Source organism: Hippocampus guttulatus, chromosome 7 (genome assembly GCF_054856545.1).
Source record: "Hippocampus guttulatus isolate MCC_2025c chromosome 7, RoL_Hgut_1.0, whole genome shotgun sequence".
NCBI lineage: Eukaryota > Metazoa > Chordata > Actinopteri > Syngnathiformes > Syngnathidae > Hippocampus > Hippocampus guttulatus.
In genome coordinates, this window is record NC_141267.1 from 19,355,735 (window position 1) to 19,376,013 (window position 20,279).

The following is a 20,279-nucleotide window of genomic DNA, read 5'->3' on the forward strand; positions in this document are numbered from 1 at the left end:
AGCCGAAAAAAACGAGCATGTATAGTAAGGCGTTTTTAGCCGAAAAAAAAGACCATGTATAGTAAGGCGTTATTTACCGAAAAAAACCCACCATGTATAGTAAGGCGTTTTTAGACGAAAAAAAAAAGACCATGTATAGTAAGGCGTTTTTAGCCCAAAAAACGACCATGTATAGTAAGGCGTTTTTAGCCGAAAAAAACGACCAAGTATAGTAAGGCGTTTTACGCCGAAAAAAAAGCCCATGTATAGTAAGGCGTTTTACGCCGAAAAAAACTACCATGTATAGAAAGGCGTTTTTAGCCGAAAAAAACTACCATGTATAGTAAGGCGTTTTTCAACAAAAGAAAAATAACCATGTATAGTAAGGCGTTTTTAGCCGAAAAAAACGACCATGTATAGTAAGGCGTTTTACGCCGAAAAAAACTACCATGTATAGAAAGGCGTTTTTAGCCGAAAACGCCTTACTATACATGGTCGTTTTTTCGGCTAAAAACGCCTTACTATACATGGTCGTTTTTTTTCGGCAAAAAACGCCTTACTATACATGGTCGTTTTTTTCAGCTAATAACGCCTTACTATACTATGTCGTTTTTTTCGGCCAAAAAACGCCTTACGTTTTTTTCGGCGCCATGTCGTTTTTTTCGGCCTAAAAACTCCTTACTATACTATGTAGTTTTTTTCGGCTTAAAAACGCCTTACTATACTATGTCGTTTTTTTCGGGCTAAAAACGCCTTACTATATATACCATGTCGGTTTTTTTCGGCCTAAAAACGCCTTACGTTTTTTTCGGCCTAAAAACTCCTTACTATACTGTCGTTTTTTTCGGCAAAAAACGCCTTACTATACATGGTCTTTTTTTTCGTCTAAAAACGCCTTACTTTACATGGTCGTTATTTTTCGGCTAAAAACGCCTCACTATACATGGTCGTTTTTTTCGGCCTAAAAACGCCTTACTATACATGGTCGTTTTTTTCGTCTAAAAACGCGTCTAAAAACTTACTATACATGTTCGTTTTTTTTTCGTCTAAAAACGCCTTACCATACATGGTCGTTTTTTCGGCTAAAAACGCCTTACTATACATGGTCGTTTTTTTCGGCAAAAAACGCCTTACTTTACATGGTTGTTTTTTCGGCTAAAAACACCTTACTATTCATGGTCGCTTTTTTCGGCCAAAAACGCCTTACTATACATGGTCGTTTTTTCGGCTAAAAACGCCTTACTATACATGGTCGTTTTTTTTCGGCAAAAAACGCCTTACTATACATGGTCGTTTTTTTCGGCTAATAACGCCTTACTATACATGGTCATTTTTTTCGGCTAAAAACGCCTTACTATACTATGTCGTTTTTTTCGGCCTAAAAACGCCTTACGTTTTTTTCGGCGCCATGTCGTTTTTTTCGGCCTAAAAACCCCTTACTATACTACGTAGTTTTTTTCGGCTTAAAAACGCCTTACTATACTATGTCGTTTTTTTCGGGCTAAAAACGCCTTACTATATATACCATGTCGGGTTTTTTCGGCCTAAAAACACCTTACTATACTATGTCGTTTTTTTCGGCAAAAAATGCCTTACTATACACGGTCTTTTTTTTCGTCTAAAAACGCCTTACTATACATGGTCGTTTTTTTCGGCTAAAAACGCCTTACTCTACATGGTTGTTTTTTTCGGCTAAAAAAAACTTACCATCCATCGTCGTTTTTTTTGGCTAAAAACGCCTTACGATACATGGTCGTTTTTTTGGGCAAAAAAACGCAAAAATCCTGTTGTGACTGAGATGGCTGATGACATTTCAGGGAATGTCCTGTTGTGATTAAGATGGTCAGATGACATATCCCCTTTCTCCGACAGGAACAGGTGGAGAAGATCGAAGCCAAGAAAGCTGCACAAGAGCAAGAAATGACAACACAGAGAGAATTAAGAGTATCATGACTTTTAATGTGTTGTGTTGATCTTTTTTTTTTTTTTTTTTAAGTGTTTTATGCTTTCATTTATACATTTGAGTATAATGTTGGGCTGGCTCCGTGGCCCACTGGTTAGCGTTGGAGTGCGAACGCAGAGGTCCAGGGTTCAAATCCAGCTCCGGCCTGTCGCTCTTGCGTGTTCTCTTCTTGCTGGCATGGGTGTTGTCCGTCCACCCTCCCATCCATTTTCTCATCCCCTTGTACTCACAAGGGTCGGGGTCGGGGGTGTGTGCTGGAGCCTCCCCCGGCTGTCTTCGGGCCATCGGCAGAGGGGAGGGGGCACCTTCACCCGGCTGACAGCCAATCAAGAAAACCATTTGCACCGTTTTTTTTGGGCCAAAAATGCCTTACTATATACATGGTCGTTTTTTTCGGCTAAAAACGCCTTACTATACATGGTCGTTTTTTTTTCTTCAAGGGATCGTCTTGCCGTGACGATCCATTTTTACGATGGATTGAAATGGACGATTTCATGAAACATCAGAAAATAACTTTATTTTAAGTCATTCAACTTCTACTCATTTGCGAAGGCTTCAAGACAAAATGAGAGTTTACATACCTGTCAACTTTTCGGAGCGCCAACCTGTATAAACTACCAAAAAAATCTTTATAAAGAGCCAAAATGTCTAATCATCATTCTACTTAGTGGCATTACTGTGTTCAGAGTTGTATCCTGCGTTACTTTTTTCACCAACTCCAAATGCTGACCCATCGGCTCGAAGTTACAGCATCCATTTATATTTACTTTGGAAATGAAAGCATTCGAGTAGACTAGCACCATTCTGGGGGGGGGATTTTCAGAATCCGTATGATTTGTGCGATACGGCCATATACGTAAGATTCACCACAAAATCTGTATGAACTATGGCTAAACCGTATGAGTTGACAGGTATGAGTTTATTTGTAAAAACGTAACAATGGCCGTTCACTTCCACAGCTCTCCCAGAGGTTGCGTCTGCGCCGCGTGGATGGCGTCCAGACTTTTCAGGGCGATGTCTTTGTGAACGTCGTCCACGCTCCCGGACGCGTCCACCACCTGCACGGGACGAGGACTCGAATGAGAGAGGAAGAAGATTGAGCGGCAACGATGGTCTTGGGAATCCTCACCTTCCAGTTGACGGACGGGTCGTCCATGAGCTGACGGAAGCGGTCGAGCACGGCGCTCTGGAAGGCGGCGTCCTCGTAGCGCTCCTCGCCGTAGCGACCTCGTGAAGCCGCCTCGGCCGGGCTCAGCTGCAGAAACAGGACCACGTCCGGTTTGGGCAGACCCACATCCGATCTGGTGCACCAGTCCAGACTGAAACCCTAAAACGCCAACAGTTTCTCACAGAATTACGATTATTCAAGTAAAATTAATCTTTCCTCAAAGTTGTGTGAGAGCAAAAAAAAAAAAAAAATCTCCAAAAATGACAACTATTTACCCTTGTAAAATGATATCATTTTCTTTTGTAATATTAAAACTTGTTTGGTAAAATTCTGACATTTATTTGGGGGCACACCGGCTGAGGATCGGGTACCTCACCGGTTTGGCACTAGTGAAGGCGGCCCCAGAGAAAGCGTATCGGTCTACCACCAGCGTGGTGCCTTGCTCAAGCTTTCTCTTCATCTCAGGCCTAGCGGGGGGGGAAAAAAAAGTCATGGCGTTATCACAAGAATAAAGCTTGAGTCATCAATATTGAGCCATCCAATATAAGACCTATAAAAATAAACTAGTAAATATTATAAGAACCAGTAAAAGAGATCATTATCATGCACTATTAGAGCAGAATAAAAGCAACACACAAGAAATATGGAAAATACTTAATCAAATAATCAGAAACAGTCCTAAAAAAAATTGATTATACAGAGTATTTTATCAAAGGCAAAAATACTATTCTGGAAAAAACTGCAGAAATAGCAACTGAATTTAATGAGTATTTTGTCAACATCGGCAGTAACCTAGCAAAACAAATTCCTGATCCAACAAACTTGTTTGAAATAGATAGATACGTAGAAAAAAACTCCTCCACGATGTTCCTTACTGCTGTAAAACAAGAAGTATCAAATATTGTAAAAACTTTTAAAAATAAAAAGTCAACTGATTGCTTTAATATTGATATGACAATAATAAAGCAGATTATAGAATATGTAGTGCGACCTTTCACGCACATATGCAACCTGTCATTCAAAGCTGGTATCTTTCCATCAAAAATGAAAATTGCTAAAGTTATTCCAATCTATAAAAGTGGAGAAAGACATCGGTTTACAAATTATAGACCAATATCACTACTACCACAATTCTCAAAAATATTAGAAAAACTATTTTCTCGCAGACTTGATAGCTTTATACAAAAGCATGCGCTGTTAAGTGAGAATCAATATGGCTTCAGGGAAAAGCGGACCACCTCAATGGCAGTTATGGAGTTTGCGGAAGCAATAGCCACTAATATAGACAACAAAGAATTTACTGTTGGGGTTTTCCTAGATCTAAAAAAAGCTTTTGACACAATAGATCACAGTATACTATTGAAAAACTAGAAAGATATGGCATTAGAGGTGTAGCTTATAAATGGATAAAAAGTTATTTCGAAAACAGATATAAGTACGTGCAGCTCAACAATAAAAAAACAAATCAACTGAAAATCACTCACGGAGTTCCTCAGGGGTCAGTGCTTGATCCAAAACTATTCATCTTATATATAAACAATATCCGCAAGGTCTCAAAACAATTTAAATGTGTCCTATTTGCTGATGATACAACTTTCTACTGTTCTGGAATAAATCTGAAACAGCTCCTGACAACCGTAGAAAACGCATTAAACAAATTAAAAAACGGGTTCGACAGAAATAAATTGTCACTTAACCTGAAAAAATCGAAGTTAATTGTTTTTGGCACAAGACCAATCAAACACCAAGCTAAAATCACGGTAAACTCAATTGAGATAGAAAGAGCGTATCAAACCAAGTTTCTCGGATTAGTAACAGACTCAAACCTATGTTGGAAGCCACATATCGATAACGTAAAAAGAAAAATAGCCAAAACCATAGGGATCCTCTACAAAACCAAGGAAGTCCTAAATAAGAGATCTTTGTACACATTATACTCTTCATTATTATTACCATATATGACCTACTGTGTGGAAATATGGGGAAATGCCTGCAAAACAAACACACTCCCTATTCTAAAACTGCAACAAAAAAAAAAATCGAATTATTAATAGATCAAAATATACGGAACCCACAAATCCACTATTTATCTAATTAAATGCGATGAAATTTTATGACCTGGTTGACTTTAAAATCGCCCAATTAATGTACAAAGCACACAATAACCTGCTCTGCCAAAACATTCTGAAGTTTTTTGAAATTCGAGAAAGCAGCTATGATTTAAGAGGTACCAACTTATTCAAAAAACTCAAAACAAGAACAAACATCAAGCAAAGAAGTGTATCTATCAAAGGTGTTAATCTGTGGAATAATTTCGAAACGGACCTGAAAATGAGTAAATCGCTTGCCGAGTTCAAAAACAAATTCAAATAAATAGTACAAACAACCTACATCAATCAGAGTTAAAATGATCAATTCTAAACATTAAATATACAGTAATGATAAATCAGAACTAAATTGATAAATAGAGAAGGGTATTGAAATATCCATTATGAATACAAGAGAAAATTGACACAAGAGTGCCAGGGTGTGGATGTATATAATCCCGATACAAACCAAAAGTTGTAAAAATATCATGGTTAAGGGTAAAGTATGAGCCTTAATGGAGACTTCTTTCTTCTTACTTTCTTTCTTTTCTGATTGATATAAAAATGATTTATTAGATATAAACACATAACGGGGTAGGACTAGATACGTTTTTTACTTCTTCCTACTCCCTTGAACATAATAACTGTGTTGAATGAAGACTGATTTCTTTCTTTTTTTACTATTTTATTTAACCTTATTTTCTGTCAAATTATTACTGTATATGTTTTATGTTCAATAAACAAACCAAACCAATCCACTTGTGAGGAAAAAGTCAGACTACTTACACCATTTCCCAACGGTTGGCGGAGAAGAGAAGATGCACCGTGTGGTCCTCCAGCTCGCTCTTCTTCTCCAGGTACGCACTTATCAGCTTTCCGATTGTTGTGCTTCTGTCTGCCAAGCACCAAGCACGAACATAAAACACTTTCTTAAGACATTTAAGCATCATTGGTTCAGCCCGAAATGCGATCGATTACTTTTCATGATTTTTTTTCAATGGGACAGTGGTGACAATATTTGAGAGGGAGTTAAAACATTCCTGAGAACTGTCGTGTGTTACTACCACATTTGCACCTCGCGGATAAATGCACCTTTTGGTCTATGAAGGGGTCAGAGAATGTCACATCTAAAGACTGACCATACATTCGAAACAATACATTCTCTGACACCAGATGTTTCTATCCCAAAACAAGTGACGTAAAGCCTAAAAAAGTTCATTTTTTAAAGAAATGTAGAGGTTTTAATGTCAATACCAGGCAATTTCTAAATATAGTTTGAAAAGAAATCTACAGTTCACCAATTTTACGAATGCGTGCATCGGAAACGCAAATAGAGTTGGATTAGGTTGGAAGGAGCAGAACTGTGCAGTCTACGCAAGCTAGCCGAAGTTCGTGTCGGGACTCACCGGGAAACCTCATCATCTCCGCCGGGTATCCGCTCTGCTGCAGCGCCTGGACAAGCTTCTTGCACTGGGTGGTCTTGCCAGCTTTGTCTACCCCCTCCAAGACGATGAGCGCGCCTCGCTTGGCCGCCATGCCGGCAGACAAAACGCTGGACGTAGCTCGAGAGCTCTTCCCGCGCTCGAAAATCTAAACACGGAAGTCTGGAGTCACTTCCTCTCCGTTGCGGTGAAGACCCCGCCTCTTCCGCAACGTCATCACGCCGTACGCAATGAGCGAATGTGGAGCGGAGGAGGAAACGACGCACATAACGCCGACAGCAAAGCTAAGAGAAGCTCGTGTGGTTTTCTCGCGTCGTGTCCAAAACGACATTGAACTGTGAAATACAGAAACGATACTATGAACTACTTTTATTTTTTGATAATTATATTTAGCGAATCTAGGTTCAACGTTGACACGTGGCTCGTTGGTCTAGGGGTATGATTCTCGCTTCGGGTGCGAGAGGTCCCGGGTTCAAATCCCGGACGAGCCCAAAGTTTTGCCAAGGAGTCAATACTCCAGGGTGGCGTCCACGACAATTCCAGTGAACCGGTTGATTTGCTTCTCTGGTATAACTGTAATGAGTACATTTTGTGGTGGTTCTTGGCCGGAGGGCATGTATTAACATCAACAGTCTGTACCTAGAATTAGTCTCAGTCAGCACAGTGCTTGACTGATCGGCAGGTCAGTCTCACAGTGCAGATGTACAGGATGCGATTCCAGCTCTGTCCTTCATTGACTGTGTATCCTGCTTAAAACATTTTCTCATTCAATGCAACATCAATAAATATAATTTAAAATAATTTCAGGTGGCACGAAAGTCTGCTGGTTAGCACATCCACCTCGCAGTGTTGAGGTGCAGAGTTTGATTCCAGCTCCAGCCCTCCTGTGTGGTGTGGAGTTTGCATGTTCTCCCCGTGCCTGCATCACGTTTCCTCCGGGTACTCGGGTTTCCTCCCCGATTCCAAAAACATGCATGGCAGGTGAATGAAACTCTCTAAATTGTTTGTTTGTGAGTGGGAATGGTTGTTCGCCAATGTGTGCTCTGTGATTGGCTGGCAACCAGTTCTGTGTGTAGCCCGCCGACTGCCCAAAGATAGCTGGGAGAGGCTCCAACACGCCCGTGACCGTTGTGAGGATAAAGCGGATCGGAAAATGGATGGATGCAACACAAATTTATTAGTAGCAACGAGTAATTTAAAAAACAAACCTTTTTCATCTGTGCTTGTTGTTATTCACTTACACTATTTATTTAACTCTTAAGGTAGATGGTTCAAGGGTATGATTCTTGCTTTGGTTGCGAGAGGTCCCGCTTTCAAATCCCAGATGAGCCCAGGTTTGGTTCCTCAAGCATTTACACTGGGGGCTGACTTCACTTCCGTTGGCAGCTTATTCCACTCATGTGCAGCATGACAGCTAAATGCTGCTTCACCATGTTTGCTTCGAGACCTTCAAAGACATCCTCGTTTTTTTTACCCAATTAGCATTTCTTCAATGTAGTCAGGACCCGCGTATGGACAGGCTTGTGGTGTCTTGCCATCGCCTTTGGTCCGTCTAGAAACAAACCGAGTGCAACACAAAACATTGCAGTTGAAAGGATATAGAGTTGCAAAATTTTACCTAATGACAAGTGGCTTGTTGGTCTAGGGGTATGATTCTCGCTTTGGGTGCGAGAGGTCCCGGGTTCAAACCCCGGATGAGCCCAGTTTTGGCTCCTCGCTGAGCCAAGGAGTCAATACCTCCTGTGTGGGTTATGCATGTTTTCCCGGTGCATGCGTGGGTTTTCTCTGGGTTTCCCCCCCACATTCCAGAAACATGCCTGGCATGTCAATGGAACACTCTAAATTGTCCCTCCGTGTGAGTGTGAATGGTTGTTTGTCTTTGTGTGTCCTGCGATTAGCTTGCAACCGGTTCAGGGTGTATCCCGCCTACTACCCAAAACCACTTGGGATTGCCTCCAAGCTTCAAAGCATTTACACTTGGGGCCGACTTCACTTGTGGTCGCAGCTTATTCCACTGGGGTGGAGCATAACAGCTAAATGCTGCTTCACCGTGTTTGCTTTGAGACCCAAAGACATACTAGGTTTTTATTCAATTAGCATTTCTTCAATCTAGTCAGGACCCGAGTGTGGACAGGCTTGCGATGGCTTACCTTCGTCCTTGCCTCTGTCCTGAAGTGCAAAACATCGCAGTTGAAAGGACATAAAGTTACTAAATTTTACCTAAGCATATGTGGCTTGTTGGTCTAGAGCATAGGTGTCAAACTCAGGTCCTGGAGGGCCGCTGCCCTGCATGTTTTCCAAGTCTCCCTGTTGCAACACACCTGATTCAAATGATCAGATCATCAGCAAGCTCTGCGGAAGCCTGACATTGAACCTGTTCATTTGAATCAGGTGTTGCAGCAGAGAGACTTGGAAAACATGCATGACAGCGGCCCCCCAGGACCTGAGTTTGACACCTATGGTCTAGGGGTATGATTCTTGCTTTGGGTGTGAGTGGTCCCGGGTTCAAATCCCGAACGAGCCCGGTTTTGGTTCCTCAAGCATTTACACTCAATGCTGACTTCCCTTCCCTTTGCCAGCTGCTTCACCATGTTTGCTTTGAAAGCAGAAATGATCATTTCTTCAATGTAGGATTCAAGTATGGACACATTTGCGGTGGCTCGCCTTTGTCCTTGCTCCACCCTGAAGCAGCCACCACAAAACTAAGTGGTTAGACAACACTGAGCAGTTGAAAGGATATAGATTTAATTAATTGTGCTAATGACAGCTGGCTCGTTGGTCTAGGGGTATGATTCTCGCTTTGGGTGCGAGAGGTCCCGGGTTCAAATCCCGGACGAGCCCAGTTTTAATGTTTCCCTGAGCCAAGTAGTCAACACTTTCTGTGTGGGGTTTGCATCGTCTCCTTGTGGCGTGGAGCAGAACAGATAAATGCCATGTTTTGCTTTGAGACCCGGGCTCCACTCAGTGAGCCGAATCTGCAGTCCTCAAAGACAGACTAGGTTTTATACAATTAGCATTTCTTCAATCTAGTCAGGACCCGAGTGAGGACATGCTTGCGGTCGCTTGCCTTCGTCCTTGCTCCGTCCTGAAGCAAACACGACGAAAACCATGCAAGATCCGCCAACACTTAGCAGTTGAAAAGATATAGAGTATCTCGCTTTTAAACGAGACAGCTGGATCGTTGGTCTAGAGGTATGGCTCACCTTTGTCGTTGCTCCGCCCTGAAGCAAACACCACAAAACCTTGCCAACACTTAGCAGTTGAAAGGATATAGAGGATTTCAGTTTAAAGGTAGACAGGTGGCTCGTTGGTCTAGGAGTATGATTCTCGCTTTGGATGCGAGAGGTCCCGGGTTCGAATCCGGAGGAGCCCGTGGTTTTGGTTCCTCACCTCGCCATGGAATCAACACTCAAGGGTGGCCACTCCAATTCCATGAAAGCGGTTGATTTGCTTTTGGTGTGACTGGAATGAGTACAAGCACAATTTCTGGTGGTTTCTTGGTACGAAAGCCGCGTATGTCAACATGAAGAGTGTAATCAAAGAGACCGGCACGTCCGATTCCCGGACCTCGCCAACACTTTTGGATCCGTCTCTCATTCTTTAATCTGGAAAGCCTTCAACTTCATCCACCTCCCAAATTCCGTCACAAGCCTTGTGAGAAATTACTTCCGCCATCTGCAATTCTGCGTCCAAACAACGGAATACGCGACATCATGGCAATCTTTGGAAGTGGGAATATAGTGGCAGGATGTACCATTACCCCTCTCACCTTCACCCTGGCAATGGAAGTGATCATTTCAGCTTCCAAACTGGTTGCAGGTGGAAGAACGTCTGACGGGGACAACATCGACCTCCCATCAGTGTCATCATGACCACTTTGACCTCAACCGTTGCGTGCCCCAAACAAAAACCTCAAAGAGGTACGCGGGTTTTACTCAATGACCATTTCTTCAATGCAGTCAGGATTCAAGTATGAACACGCTTGCGGTGGCTCACCTTTGTCGTTGCTCCGCCCTGAAGCAAACACCACAAAACCTTGCCAACACTGAGCAGTTGAAAGGATATAGATTTGATTAATTGCTCGAAGGGCAGGTGGCTCGTTGGTCTAGGGGTATGATTCTCGCTTTGGGTGCGAGAGGTCCCGGGTTCAAATCCCGGACGAGCCCAGTTTTTGTTTCTCCCTTAGCCAAGCAGTCAACACTTCCTGTGTGGGGTTTGCATCGTCTCTCTGTGCATGCGTGGGTTTTCTGCGGGTTTCCTCCCGCATTCCAGAAACATGTCTGGCATGTCAATGGAAAACACTAAATTGTCCGTCCGTGTGATTGTGAGCGTGAATGTTTGTTTGTCTTTGTGTCCTGGGATTGGCTGGCGACCAGTTCTGGGTGTACCCCGCCGACTGCTCGAAGACAGATGGGATAGGCTTCTTCAATCTCGTCAGGACCCGAGTGTGGACAGGCTTGCGGTGGCTTGCCTTCGTCCTTGCCTCCATCCTGAAGTGCAAAACATCGCAGTTGAAAGAACATAAAGTTACTAAATTTTACCTAAGCATATGTGGCTTGTTGGTCTAGAGCATAGGTGTCAAACTCAGGTCCTGGAGGGCCGCTGCCCTGCATGTTTTCCAAGTCTCCCTGTTGCAACACACCTGATTCAAATGATCAGATCATCAGCAAGCTCTGCGGAAGCCTGACATTGAATCTGTTCATTTGAATCAGGTGTTGCAGCAGAGAGACTTGGAAAACATGCATGACAGCGGCCCTCCAGGACCTGAGTTTGACACCTATGCTCTAGGGGTATGATTCTTGCTTTGGGTGCGAGTGGTCCCGGGTTCAAATCCCGAGCGAGCCCGGTTTTGGTTCCTCAAGCATTTACACTCAATGCTGACTTCCCTTCCCTTTGCCAGCTGCTTCACCATGTTTGCTTTGAAAGCAGAAATGATCATTTCTTCAATGTAGGATTCAAGTATGGACACATTTGCGGTGGCTCGCCTTTGTCCTTGCTCCACCCTGAAGCAGCCACCACAAAACTAAGTGGTTAGACAACACTGAGCAGTTGAAAGGATATAGATTTAATTAATTGTGCTAATGACAGCTGGCTCGTTGGTCTAGGGGTATGATTCTCGCTTTGGGTGCGAGAGGTCCCGGGTTCAAATCCCGGACGAGCCCAGTTTTAATGTTTCCCTGAGCCAAGTAGTCAACACTTTCTGTGTGGGGTTTGCATCGTCTCCTTGTGGCGTGGAGCAGAACAGATAAATGCCATGTTTTGCTTTGAGACCCGGGCTCCACTCAGTGAGCCGAATCTGCAGTCCTCAAAGACAGACTAGGTTTTATACAATTAGCATTTCTTCAATCTAGTCAGGACCCGAGTGAGGACATGCTTGCGGTCGCTTGCCTTCGTCCTTGCTCCGTCCTGAAGCAAACACGACGAAAACCATGCAAGATCCGCCAACACTTAGCAGTTGAAAAGATATAGAGTATCTCGCTTTTAAACGAGACAGCTGGATCGTTGGTCTAGAGGTATGGCTCACCTTTGTCGTTGCTCCGCCCTGAAGCAAACACCACAAAACCTTGCCAACACTTAGCAGTTGAAAGGATATAGAGGATTTCAGTTTAAAGGTAGACAGGTGGCTCGTTGGTCTAGGAGTATGATTCTCGCTTTGGGTGCGAGAGGTCCCGGATTCAAATCCGGATGAGCCCGTGGTTTTGGTTCCTCACCTCACCATGAATCAACACTCAAGGGTGGCCACTCCAATTCCATGAAAGCGGTTGATTTGCTTTTGGTGTGACTGGAATGAGTACAAGCACAATTTCTGGTGGTTTCTTGGTGCGAAAGCCGCGTATGTCAACATGAAGAGTGTAATCAAAGAGACCGGCACGTCCGATTCCTGGACCTCGCCAACACTTTTGGATCCGTCTCTCATTCTTTAATCTGGAAAGCCTTCAACTTCATCCACCTCCCAAATTCCGTCACAAGCCTTGTGAGAAATTACTTCCGCCATCTGCAGTTCTGTGTCCAAACAACGGAATACGCGACATCATGGCAATCTTTGGAAGTGGGAATATAGTGGCAGGATGTACCATTACCCCTCTCACCTTCACCCTGGCAATGGAAGTGATCATTTCAGCTTCCAAACTGGTTGCAGGTGGAAGAACGTCTGACGGGGACAACATCGACCTCCCATCAGTGTCATCATGACCACTTTGACCTCAACCGTTGCGTGCCCCAAACAAAAACCTCAAAGAGGTACGCGGGTTTTACTCAATGACCATTTCTTCAATGCAGTCAGGATTCAAGTATGAACACGCTTGCGGTGGCTCACCTTTGTCGTTGCTCCGCCCTGAAGCAAACACCACAAAACCTTGCCAACACTGAGCAGTTGAAAGGATATAGATTTGATTAATTGCTCGAAGGGCAGGTGGCTCGTTGGTCTAGGGGTATGATTCTCGCTTTGGGTGCGAGAGGTCCCGGGTTCAAATCCCGGACGAGCCCAGTTTTTGTTTCTCCCTTAGCCAAGCAGTCAACACTTCCTGTGTGGGCTTTGCATCGTCTCTCTGTGCATGCGTGGGTTTTCTGCGGGTTTCCTCCCGCATTCCAGAAACATGTCTGGCATGTCAATGGAACACTCTAAATTGTCCGTCCGTGTGATTGTGAGCGTGAATGTTTGTTTGTCTTTGTGTCCTGGGATTGGCTGGCGACCAGTTCTGGGTGTACCCCGCCGACTGCTCGAAGACAGATGGGATAGGCTTCTTCAATCTCGTCAGGACCCGAGTGTGGACAGGCTTGCGGTGGCTTGCCTTCGTCCTTGCTCCGTTCTGAAGCAAACATCACGAAAACCATGTGGGGTCCAACACTTAGCAGTTGAAAGGATATAGAGGATTTCAGTTTAAAGGTAGACAGGTGGCTCGTTGGTCTAGGGGTATGATTCTCGCTTTGGGTGCGAGAGGTTCTGGGTTCAAATCCCGGATGAGCCCGTGGTTTTGGTTCCTCAAGCATGTACACTCGGGGCTGATTTCCCTTCCGTTGCCAGCTACTTCACCATGTTTGCTTTGAAACCAGAAAGGAGCATTTCTTCAATGTCGTCAGTACTCAAGTATGGACACGCTTGTGGTGGCTTTTCTTCGTCTTTGCCCCGTCCTGAAGCAAACACCACAAAACCAAGTGCATTGACAACACTGAGCAGTTGAAAGGATATAGATTGAATTAATTGCTTCAAAGCCGGATGGCTCGTTGGTCTAGGGGTATGATTCTCGCTTTGGGTGCGAGAGGTCCCGGGTTCAAATCCCGGACGAGCCCAGTTTTGGCTCCTCGCTGAGCCAAGGAGTCAATATGGGTTATGCATGTTTTCCCGGTGCATGCGTGGGTTTTCTCGCTCAGCGAGGAGCCAAAACTGGGCTCTTCCGGGATTTGAACCCGGGACCTCTCGCACCCAAAGCGAGAATCTAGTGGTATGATTCTCGCTGTAGGTGCGAGAGGTCCCGGGTTTAAATCTCTGACGAGCCCACTTTTGGTTCCTCAAGCATTTACACTCGGGGCTGACTTCCTTACTGTTGCCAGCTGCTTCACCATGTTTGCTTTGAAATTAGAAATTAGCATTTCTTCAATGTAGTCAGGACTCAAGTATGGATACGCTTGCGGTGGCTCGCCTTTGTACTTGCTCCGCCCTGAAGAAAACACCACAAAACCAAGTGCAGTCCTTGGCAACACTGAGCAGTTGAAAGGATATAGATTTGATTAATTGTTTGAAGGGCAGGTGGCTCGTTGGTCTAGGGGTATGATTCTCGCTTTGGGTGCGAGAGGTCCCGAGTTCAAATCCTGGACGAGCCCTGTTTTAGTTTCTCCCTTAGCCAAGCAGTCAACACTTCCTGTGTGGGGTTTGCATCGTCTCTCTGTGCATGCGTGGGTTTTCTGCGGGTTTCCTCCCGCATTCCAGAAACATGTCTGGCATGTCAATGGAACACTCTAAATTGTCCATCCGTGTGATTGTGAGCGTGAATGTTTGTTTGTCTTTGTGTCCTGGGATTGGCTGGCGACCAGTTCTGGGTGTACCCCGCCGACTGCTCGAAGACAGATGGGATAGGCTTCTTCAATCTCGTCAGGACCCGAGTGTGGACAGGCTTGCGGTGGCTTGCCTTCGTCCTTGCTCCGTTCTGAAGCAAACATCACGAAAACCATGTGGGGTCCAACACTTAGCAGTTGAAAGGATATAGAGGATTTCAGTTTAAAGGTAGATAGGTGGCTCGTTGGTCTAGGGGTATGATTCTCGCTTTGGGTGCGAGAGGTCCCGGGTTCAAATCCCGGACGAGCCCAGTTTTAGTTTCTCCCTTAGCCAAGCAGTCAACACTTCCTGTGTGAGGTTTGCATCGTCTCTCTGTACATGCGTGGGTTTTCTGCGGGTTTCCTCCCGCATTCCAGAAACATGTCTGGCATGTCAAAGGAACACTCTAAATTGTCCGTCCGTGTGATTGTGAGCGTGAATGTTTGTTTGTCTTTGTGTCCTGGGATTGGCTGGCGACCAGTTCTGGGTGTACCCCGCCGACTGCTCGAAGACAGATGGGATAGGCTTCTTCAATCTCGTCAGGACCCGAGTGTGGACAGGCTTGCGGTGGCTTGCCTTCGTCCTTGCTCCGTTCTGAAGCAAACATCACGAAAACCATGTGGGGTCCAACACTTAGCAGTTGAAAGGATATAGAAGATTTCAGTTTAAAGGTAGACAGGTGGCTCGTTGGTCTAGGGGTATGATTCTCGCTTTGGGTGCGAGAGGTCCCGGGTTCAAATCCCGGACGAGCCCGTGGTTTTGGTTCCTCACCTCGCCATGGAATCAACACTCAAGGGTGGCCACTCCAATTCCATGAAAGCGGTTGATTTGCTTTTGGTGTGATTGGAATGAGTACAAGCACAATTTCTGGTGGTTTCTTGGTACGAAAGCTGCGTATGTCAACATGAAGAGTGTAATCAAAGACACCGGGACGTTCGATTCCTGGACCTCGCCAACACTTTTGGATCCGTCCCCCATTCTGTCATTTGGACAGCCTTCAACTTCATCCACCTCCCAAAGACCATCACAAACCTGGTGAGAAACTACTTCCGCCATCTACAATTCTGCGTCCAAACAACGGAATACGCAACGTCAAGGTAATCTTTGGAAGTGGGAATATTGTCCCGTTTTCCCTCTCGCCTTCACCATGGAAATGGAAGTGATCATTTCAGCTTCCAAACGGGTGAACGTCAACTCCCTTCTGCACCATCAGGACCACTTTGACCTCAACCGTTGCGTGCACTAAACACCTGCTGGGAAAGCTTCATGCCACCATTACGTGGGCACGGATGAAGTTGAAACCCAGCAAATCCCGGAGCATATCAAAGCCAATTAAATGTGACACACTCAGGACAGTACGGGCGGGCTTGGGGTGCCTTGCCTTAGCCCTTGAAGCCCCCCCCCCCCCCCCCCCCGGCCTCCCAGTAGCTTGCATTTGAAAAGGATATATATTTTTTTATTTGGGAATGAAGTAGGGTGGCTCGTTGGTCTAGGGGTATGATTCTCGCTTTGGGTGCGAGAGGTCCCGGGTTCAAATCCCGGACGAGCCCAGTCTTTTACCTGTCCCACGTAAATATTTCCCCCATCGAATCTGTCTTTGCTCATTTCAGCATCCCCGACGTTTCAAACCGCCGTCGTCCAGCTGCTCTTGACAAAGGACAGGCCGCCTCCTCCGGGCCGCCTGCTTCCACAGCTGCTCTCTGCAGACGTTACAGCAGGCAACCGGGAACCGCCCCCACAATCCCAACAATAGCAAAGAAACAAGCTGCGCCGCCTTCATTCATAAAGCAAAACCTCCCTCGGCAGCAAGCCACTCACTCTTTCGGATGATATTTTGAGTTCTACTACTCTGCTGTAAGTACGTTGCTTTGCTGTTGTTTTTCCTCTTTGTTGGTGACGGACGCACTGTGTGCAACTTGCTGGGTCGTAAATAAGAGTAAAGCCTTATGGGATTGTTGGAAAATAGAATGAATGGACATTTTGGAATTAAAGTAACTGATTTTCTGATCCTATTCTCCGCACAACCTTTTGCACTCACACTCACACCAAGGAACAATTCACAAAACGCTTTTGTAAACAAGGTCGTCTTTTTTGGCTGCAAAAAAAAAAACAACTAATGTACAATATATTGTATATATTTTATAATGTATATAATTGTATCTATGATTCTATAGTTTTTTTTATATGTATAAATGTATATGCAATACACATCTATGCCATCTATTGTAGCATTTTTGTCAACATTTTCTGATTGTTTTCAGTCATAAACAGGAAAACAGAGTACGAATAAGTGAACCGCAGTATAAGGAAAAAAACAAAAACAAACAATCAACCCATCCAAGCATATCATTTACAGTAACAAGGAAGTGCTGCTGGACTTCCTGCATCACATTTTTTTTCTTTTATCCTTCCGAAAGGTCATAAAAAGTGTCATAATAAGTTCAACAATTAAAAGCGGTGATAAAAGTGTCATCATAAATTCAACCATGAAAGTACATAAAACAAAATACTTACAGGTATGTTTTAACCCTTTCATGCACCGATTCAGGATAAGGTGTAGGTCACAGTAACCGCTGTCCCTGAAAGGGTTAAAATCAGCGAGCGGCTGTAAAGTGAAAGCGAAATAAATGAAAACTACTCACCCAGTCGTCGCTTCTGGTGCTGGAGATGTGTAGCTCTGTGCTCCACTTTAGGACCTTCAATCCTGTTCTATGCTGAGCTGAAGAACTTCAAAACAACCCTGCCTTTCTTTGAGGAATTTGTACGTTTGCCGGAGTACCTGGAGAATACCCGGAGAATAGCCGTACCTTCCGTGGGTTCTCTCCAGGTACTGCGGCCTCCTCACACTTTCCAAAAGACTCAAATTGTCCATAGATGTGAATGCGTGTCAATGGTTGACTCTTTGTGCATTGTGATCGGCCGGTGACAAGTCCAGGTGGGACGGACGCCGTTAACATGATCTCGCGCCCCTGCAGAGAGGCGTCGCCAGGGGGTCTTCCATGGTGCTGTGCGGCGAGGGCGACTGCAGCGTTTGCCTGCTGGCCTTCTCCCGGGCGGAGCGCGTCCCCCGGCTGCTGCACTGCCAGCACACCTTCTGCCAGGCCTGCCTGGAGGCCATGGCGGCGAGCTCGGCACCGGGAGGCGTTGGGCCGGCGCTGAGCGTGCGCTGCCCACTGTGCCGCCGCGTCACCTGTGTGCGGCGTGGCCTCAGCCTGCAGGAGGCGCTGTGGGTTGACAGCACGCTATGGGAGCAGATACCGAACGACCGGGAAGACGACGACGGGGATGGTGGGACCAAAGAGGAGGCGAGGGCGGCCATGCCCCGAGCACAATGGTAGCTATCGGAGGACCTCTTCATTCTGCGTGATTTTTTAAAAAAATCGTTCAGCCCGACAAGAAACAAACTTGAAGGTTTCTGTCATCCCAGCAATTCCGCCAGACACAAGCTGAAGTTCCGCTTCTTCTTCCGCAAGTTTACACTGACCAAGAGGCCCAGAGAGCAGATACTGCCCAGCAGTAATGTGTAAGTCGGACCCCCCCCCCCCCCCCCCCTGAAAAGCGAATGTTAATGAAAACGCAGGATAAATTGTTGCCTTTTCTTTCATTCTTGAAGGGAAATGAAGTCCTGGCGCAGGCTCTCCAGCGAAGAGCTGTTATGATCCTGCGCCCACCCCCAGCCCCCAACTGCCCCTTATTTATTCTGACTATAAGTTCTCCCAGCTGCTGCTGTGGGATTTGGCTCAACTATGTCTAAAACACATACAGGGACACACCCCCCCCAGGGAACAGATGGTTTCTCCTAAAATTTGTTCAACACTAAATAACACCAAGGCGGCCCGGTAGTCCAGTGGTTAGCACGTTGACTTCACAGTGCAGAGGTACCGGGTTCAATTCCAGCTCCGGCCTCCCTGTGTGGAGTTTGCATGTTCTCCCCGGGTCTGCGTGGGTTTTCTCCGGGTGCTCCGGTTTCCTCCCACATTCCAAAAACGTGCATGTCAGGCTGATTGGACGCTCTAAATTGTCCCTAGGTGTGAATGTGAGCGTGGATGGTTGTTCGTCTCTGTGTGCCCTGCGATTGGCTGGCAACCGATTCAGGGTGTCCCCCGCCCACTGCCCGAAGACAGCTGGGATGGGCTCCAGCACCCCCCGCGACCCTACTGAGGATCAAGCGGTTCGGAAAATGGATGGATGGATAAATAACACCAATCAATTTTTTATTTATGGTGACAAAGTAACTGTTAGCATCATAAGCAGCTTGACAGGACAACTGTTTGAAAGACTTCAGCCCTTACCCTCTATCCTGCACTAGATTTATCAATTTTTTCAATTTTATGATGACCAAAATAGCGCAAAACAACGAATGCAGCTTTACAGGACAACAATCGCTCAGGACACCAGTCTGACTTTTTCCTATTTTTCTTTTTTTTTTGGGGGGGGGGGCACGTCGAATGTTCAATAAACAATCACTTATTTATGACAAGAAAAATATTGTGCGAGTATGTAATTGTGGATTTTCTGTTTTGGTAGCATCATACATAGCTTTACGGGACAACAATTGGCTTTATAACAACAGTCCCTTCCAGCGAATGCCTTGAATTTGAAATAAAATTATCCTTTTTTTTTTTTTTTTTTACTGCAAAGTAACTTTCAGAGAATTTAATTGTGGTGTATGATACGCAGTTTTACGGGACAACAATCGGCTTGTAGACATCACCCCCCCACCCCCCCGCCCGCCCGTCGATGATGACTGCTTCTTCATAACACAACGTCGCACAACAGAAGCGTGCGACAAAAGACTCGCTGGAGCATGAAAGAGGATTATAGAAAAGCATTCATCCAGCATCTGGCCAAGAGTCTCCGTGGTGAGATTATGAAAAAACTGGATCATGACTTTCATTATTAAGCAAGACAACAAAGATTGTGTGGAGATACAGGTCTCAGGTTTCGGGTCAACGGTTGATGGTGCAAATTTGGGCCGGGGTGGTTTCCGAGTGGGATGGTGCAAGAAATCCGTTAGTTGGTGATCCGGTTTGGTGTCGAGTCGTTGGAACAAGTCAGGTCAGGCTGTGAAAGCCACGCTGAGTAACTGTGACGGATTGCCTTTCCTGTTTTGTTTTGGGGGGTTTTTTGTATTAGCAAACTATGGTTTCAACTAAGATCTGGACAAAAGTCAGGAACAAGATTTGGATTCTGGACCAGGTGTTGGACTAAAGTCTGGACCAAGGTATGGACAGAAGTCTAGACCAAGACCTGGACAAAAGTCTGGAAAAGGTGTGGACCAATGTTTGAACCAAAGTCCAGACAATTCTCTTGACAAAAGTCAGGACCAAGATTTAGATTGCAGACAAGGGCTGGACTTAAGTCTGGACACATGTGTGGATGGAAGTCTATACCAAGAACTGGACAAAATCTGGAGCAAGATCTGCCCCAATGTCTGAACCAAAAGTCTGGAGTTTCATCTTGGCTAAGCTGTGGACAAACGTCTGGCCAAAAATAGAGCTCGGATCGGCCCAAAATGTAGTCCAAGTTTGGACAGAAGCTTAGTCCAAGGTCTGAACAAAATTTCTGGACAAAAGTCTGGTCTAAAGTTGTATGTCAGAATGACCAC

General features: G+C 45.2%; 2 protein-coding genes and 12 non-coding genes across 16 annotated transcripts; 13 read left to right on the forward strand and 1 right to left on the reverse strand.

The window, feature by feature from the left end:
- Nucleotides 1-2,842: 2,842 nt before the first annotated feature.
- On the reverse strand, nucleotides 2,843-6,805 carry dtymk (deoxythymidylate kinase (thymidylate kinase)). Its single transcript, XM_086115870.1, has 5 exons — nucleotides 6,604-6,805; nucleotides 5,984-6,092; nucleotides 3,487-3,577; nucleotides 3,072-3,269; nucleotides 2,843-3,000 (listed from the first exon to the last, which is right to left on the reverse strand). Exons 1-5 carry the CDS (start codon nucleotides 6,731-6,733, stop codon nucleotides 2,890-2,892), a joined length of 639 nt encoding a protein of 212 aa, XP_085971996.1. The 5' UTR covers nucleotides 6,734-6,805; the 3' UTR covers nucleotides 2,843-2,889.
- Nucleotides 6,806-7,058: 253 nt separating this feature from the next.
- Nucleotides 7,059-7,130, forward strand: trnap-cgg (transfer RNA proline (anticodon CGG)). The gene has a single exon. It is a non-coding gene; the product is annotated as a tRNA-Pro (tRNA).
- Nucleotides 7,131-8,269: 1,139 nt separating this feature from the next.
- trnap-ugg (transfer RNA proline (anticodon UGG)) lies at nucleotides 8,270-8,341 on the forward strand. Its single transcript has one exon. It is a non-coding gene; the product is annotated as a tRNA-Pro (tRNA).
- A 1,067-nt stretch (nucleotides 8,342-9,408) lies between these two features.
- On the forward strand, nucleotides 9,409-9,480 carry trnap-ugg (transfer RNA proline (anticodon UGG)). Its single transcript has one exon. It is a non-coding gene; the product is annotated as a tRNA-Pro (tRNA).
- A 1,253-nt stretch (nucleotides 9,481-10,733) lies between these two features.
- trnap-ugg (transfer RNA proline (anticodon UGG)) lies at nucleotides 10,734-10,805 on the forward strand. The gene has a single exon. It is a non-coding gene; the product is annotated as a tRNA-Pro (tRNA).
- A 924-nt stretch (nucleotides 10,806-11,729) lies between these two features.
- trnap-ugg (transfer RNA proline (anticodon UGG)) lies at nucleotides 11,730-11,801 on the forward strand. The gene has a single exon. It is a non-coding gene; the product is annotated as a tRNA-Pro (tRNA).
- A 1,252-nt stretch (nucleotides 11,802-13,053) lies between these two features.
- On the forward strand, nucleotides 13,054-13,125 carry trnap-ugg (transfer RNA proline (anticodon UGG)). The gene has a single exon. It is a non-coding gene; the product is annotated as a tRNA-Pro (tRNA).
- Nucleotides 13,126-13,535: 410 nt separating this feature from the next.
- Nucleotides 13,536-13,607, forward strand: trnap-ugg (transfer RNA proline (anticodon UGG)). The gene has a single exon. It is a non-coding gene; the product is annotated as a tRNA-Pro (tRNA).
- A 250-nt stretch (nucleotides 13,608-13,857) lies between these two features.
- Nucleotides 13,858-13,929, forward strand: trnap-ugg (transfer RNA proline (anticodon UGG)). Its single transcript has one exon. It is a non-coding gene; the product is annotated as a tRNA-Pro (tRNA).
- A 459-nt stretch (nucleotides 13,930-14,388) lies between these two features.
- trnap-ugg (transfer RNA proline (anticodon UGG)) lies at nucleotides 14,389-14,460 on the forward strand. Its single transcript has one exon. It is a non-coding gene; the product is annotated as a tRNA-Pro (tRNA).
- Nucleotides 14,461-14,870: 410 nt separating this feature from the next.
- On the forward strand, nucleotides 14,871-14,942 carry trnap-ugg (transfer RNA proline (anticodon UGG)). Its single transcript has one exon. It is a non-coding gene; the product is annotated as a tRNA-Pro (tRNA).
- A 410-nt stretch (nucleotides 14,943-15,352) lies between these two features.
- On the forward strand, nucleotides 15,353-15,424 carry trnap-ugg (transfer RNA proline (anticodon UGG)). The gene has a single exon. It is a non-coding gene; the product is annotated as a tRNA-Pro (tRNA).
- A 725-nt stretch (nucleotides 15,425-16,149) lies between these two features.
- trnap-ugg (transfer RNA proline (anticodon UGG)) lies at nucleotides 16,150-16,221 on the forward strand. Its single transcript has one exon. It is a non-coding gene; the product is annotated as a tRNA-Pro (tRNA).
- Nucleotides 16,222-16,449: 228 nt separating this feature from the next.
- On the forward strand, nucleotides 16,450-20,201 carry LOC147202924 (uncharacterized). Of its 3 annotated transcripts, XM_086114797.1 has the most exons (5): nucleotides 16,466-16,525; nucleotides 17,365-17,498; nucleotides 17,647-18,005; nucleotides 18,099-18,194; nucleotides 18,285-20,201. In XM_086114797.1, the coding sequence occupies exons 3-5, from the start codon at nucleotides 17,671-17,673 to the stop codon at nucleotides 18,328-18,330; spliced, it is 477 nt and encodes a 158-aa protein (XP_085970923.1). In that variant the 5' UTR covers nucleotides 16,466-16,525; nucleotides 17,365-17,498; nucleotides 17,647-17,670; the 3' UTR covers nucleotides 18,331-20,201. The 3 variants fall into 3 exon arrangements, with proteins under 3 accessions (XP_085970921.1, XP_085970923.1, XP_085970922.1); XM_086114795.1 differs by lacking the exon at nucleotides 17,365-17,498 and having other exon boundaries at nucleotides 16,450-16,525; XM_086114796.1 differs by lacking the exon at nucleotides 16,466-16,525 and having other exon boundaries at nucleotides 16,534-17,498.
- Nucleotides 20,202-20,279: the final 78 nt, after the last annotated feature.

Bases quoted from the DNA above. Each gene is read 5' to 3' on its own strand.
- dtymk (XM_086115870.1), bottom strand. From the start codon at position 6,733: ATGGCGGCCAAGCGAGGCGCGCTCATCGTCTTGGAGGGGGTAGACAAA. The intron at 3,578-5,983 runs GTAAGTAGTCTG...CCCCCCCGCTAG, and splicing joins GCCAACCGTTGGGAAATGGT to GCCTGAGATGAAGAGAAAGC. The intron at 3,001-3,071 runs GTGAGGATTCCC...CGTCCCGTGCAG, and splicing joins ACCCGTCCGTCAACTGGAAG to GTGGTGGACGCGTCCGGGAG.
- LOC147202924 (XM_086114795.1), top strand. From the start codon at position 17,671: ATGGTGCTGTGCGGCGAGGGCGACTGCAGCGTTTGCCTGCTGGCCTTC. The intron at 18,006-18,098 runs GTAGCTATCGGA...CTGTCATCCCAG, and splicing joins GCCATGCCCCGAGCACAATG to CAATTCCGCCAGACACAAGC. The intron at 18,195-18,284 runs GTAAGTCGGACC...TCATTCTTGAAG, and splicing joins ATACTGCCCAGCAGTAATGT to GGAAATGAAGTCCTGGCGCA.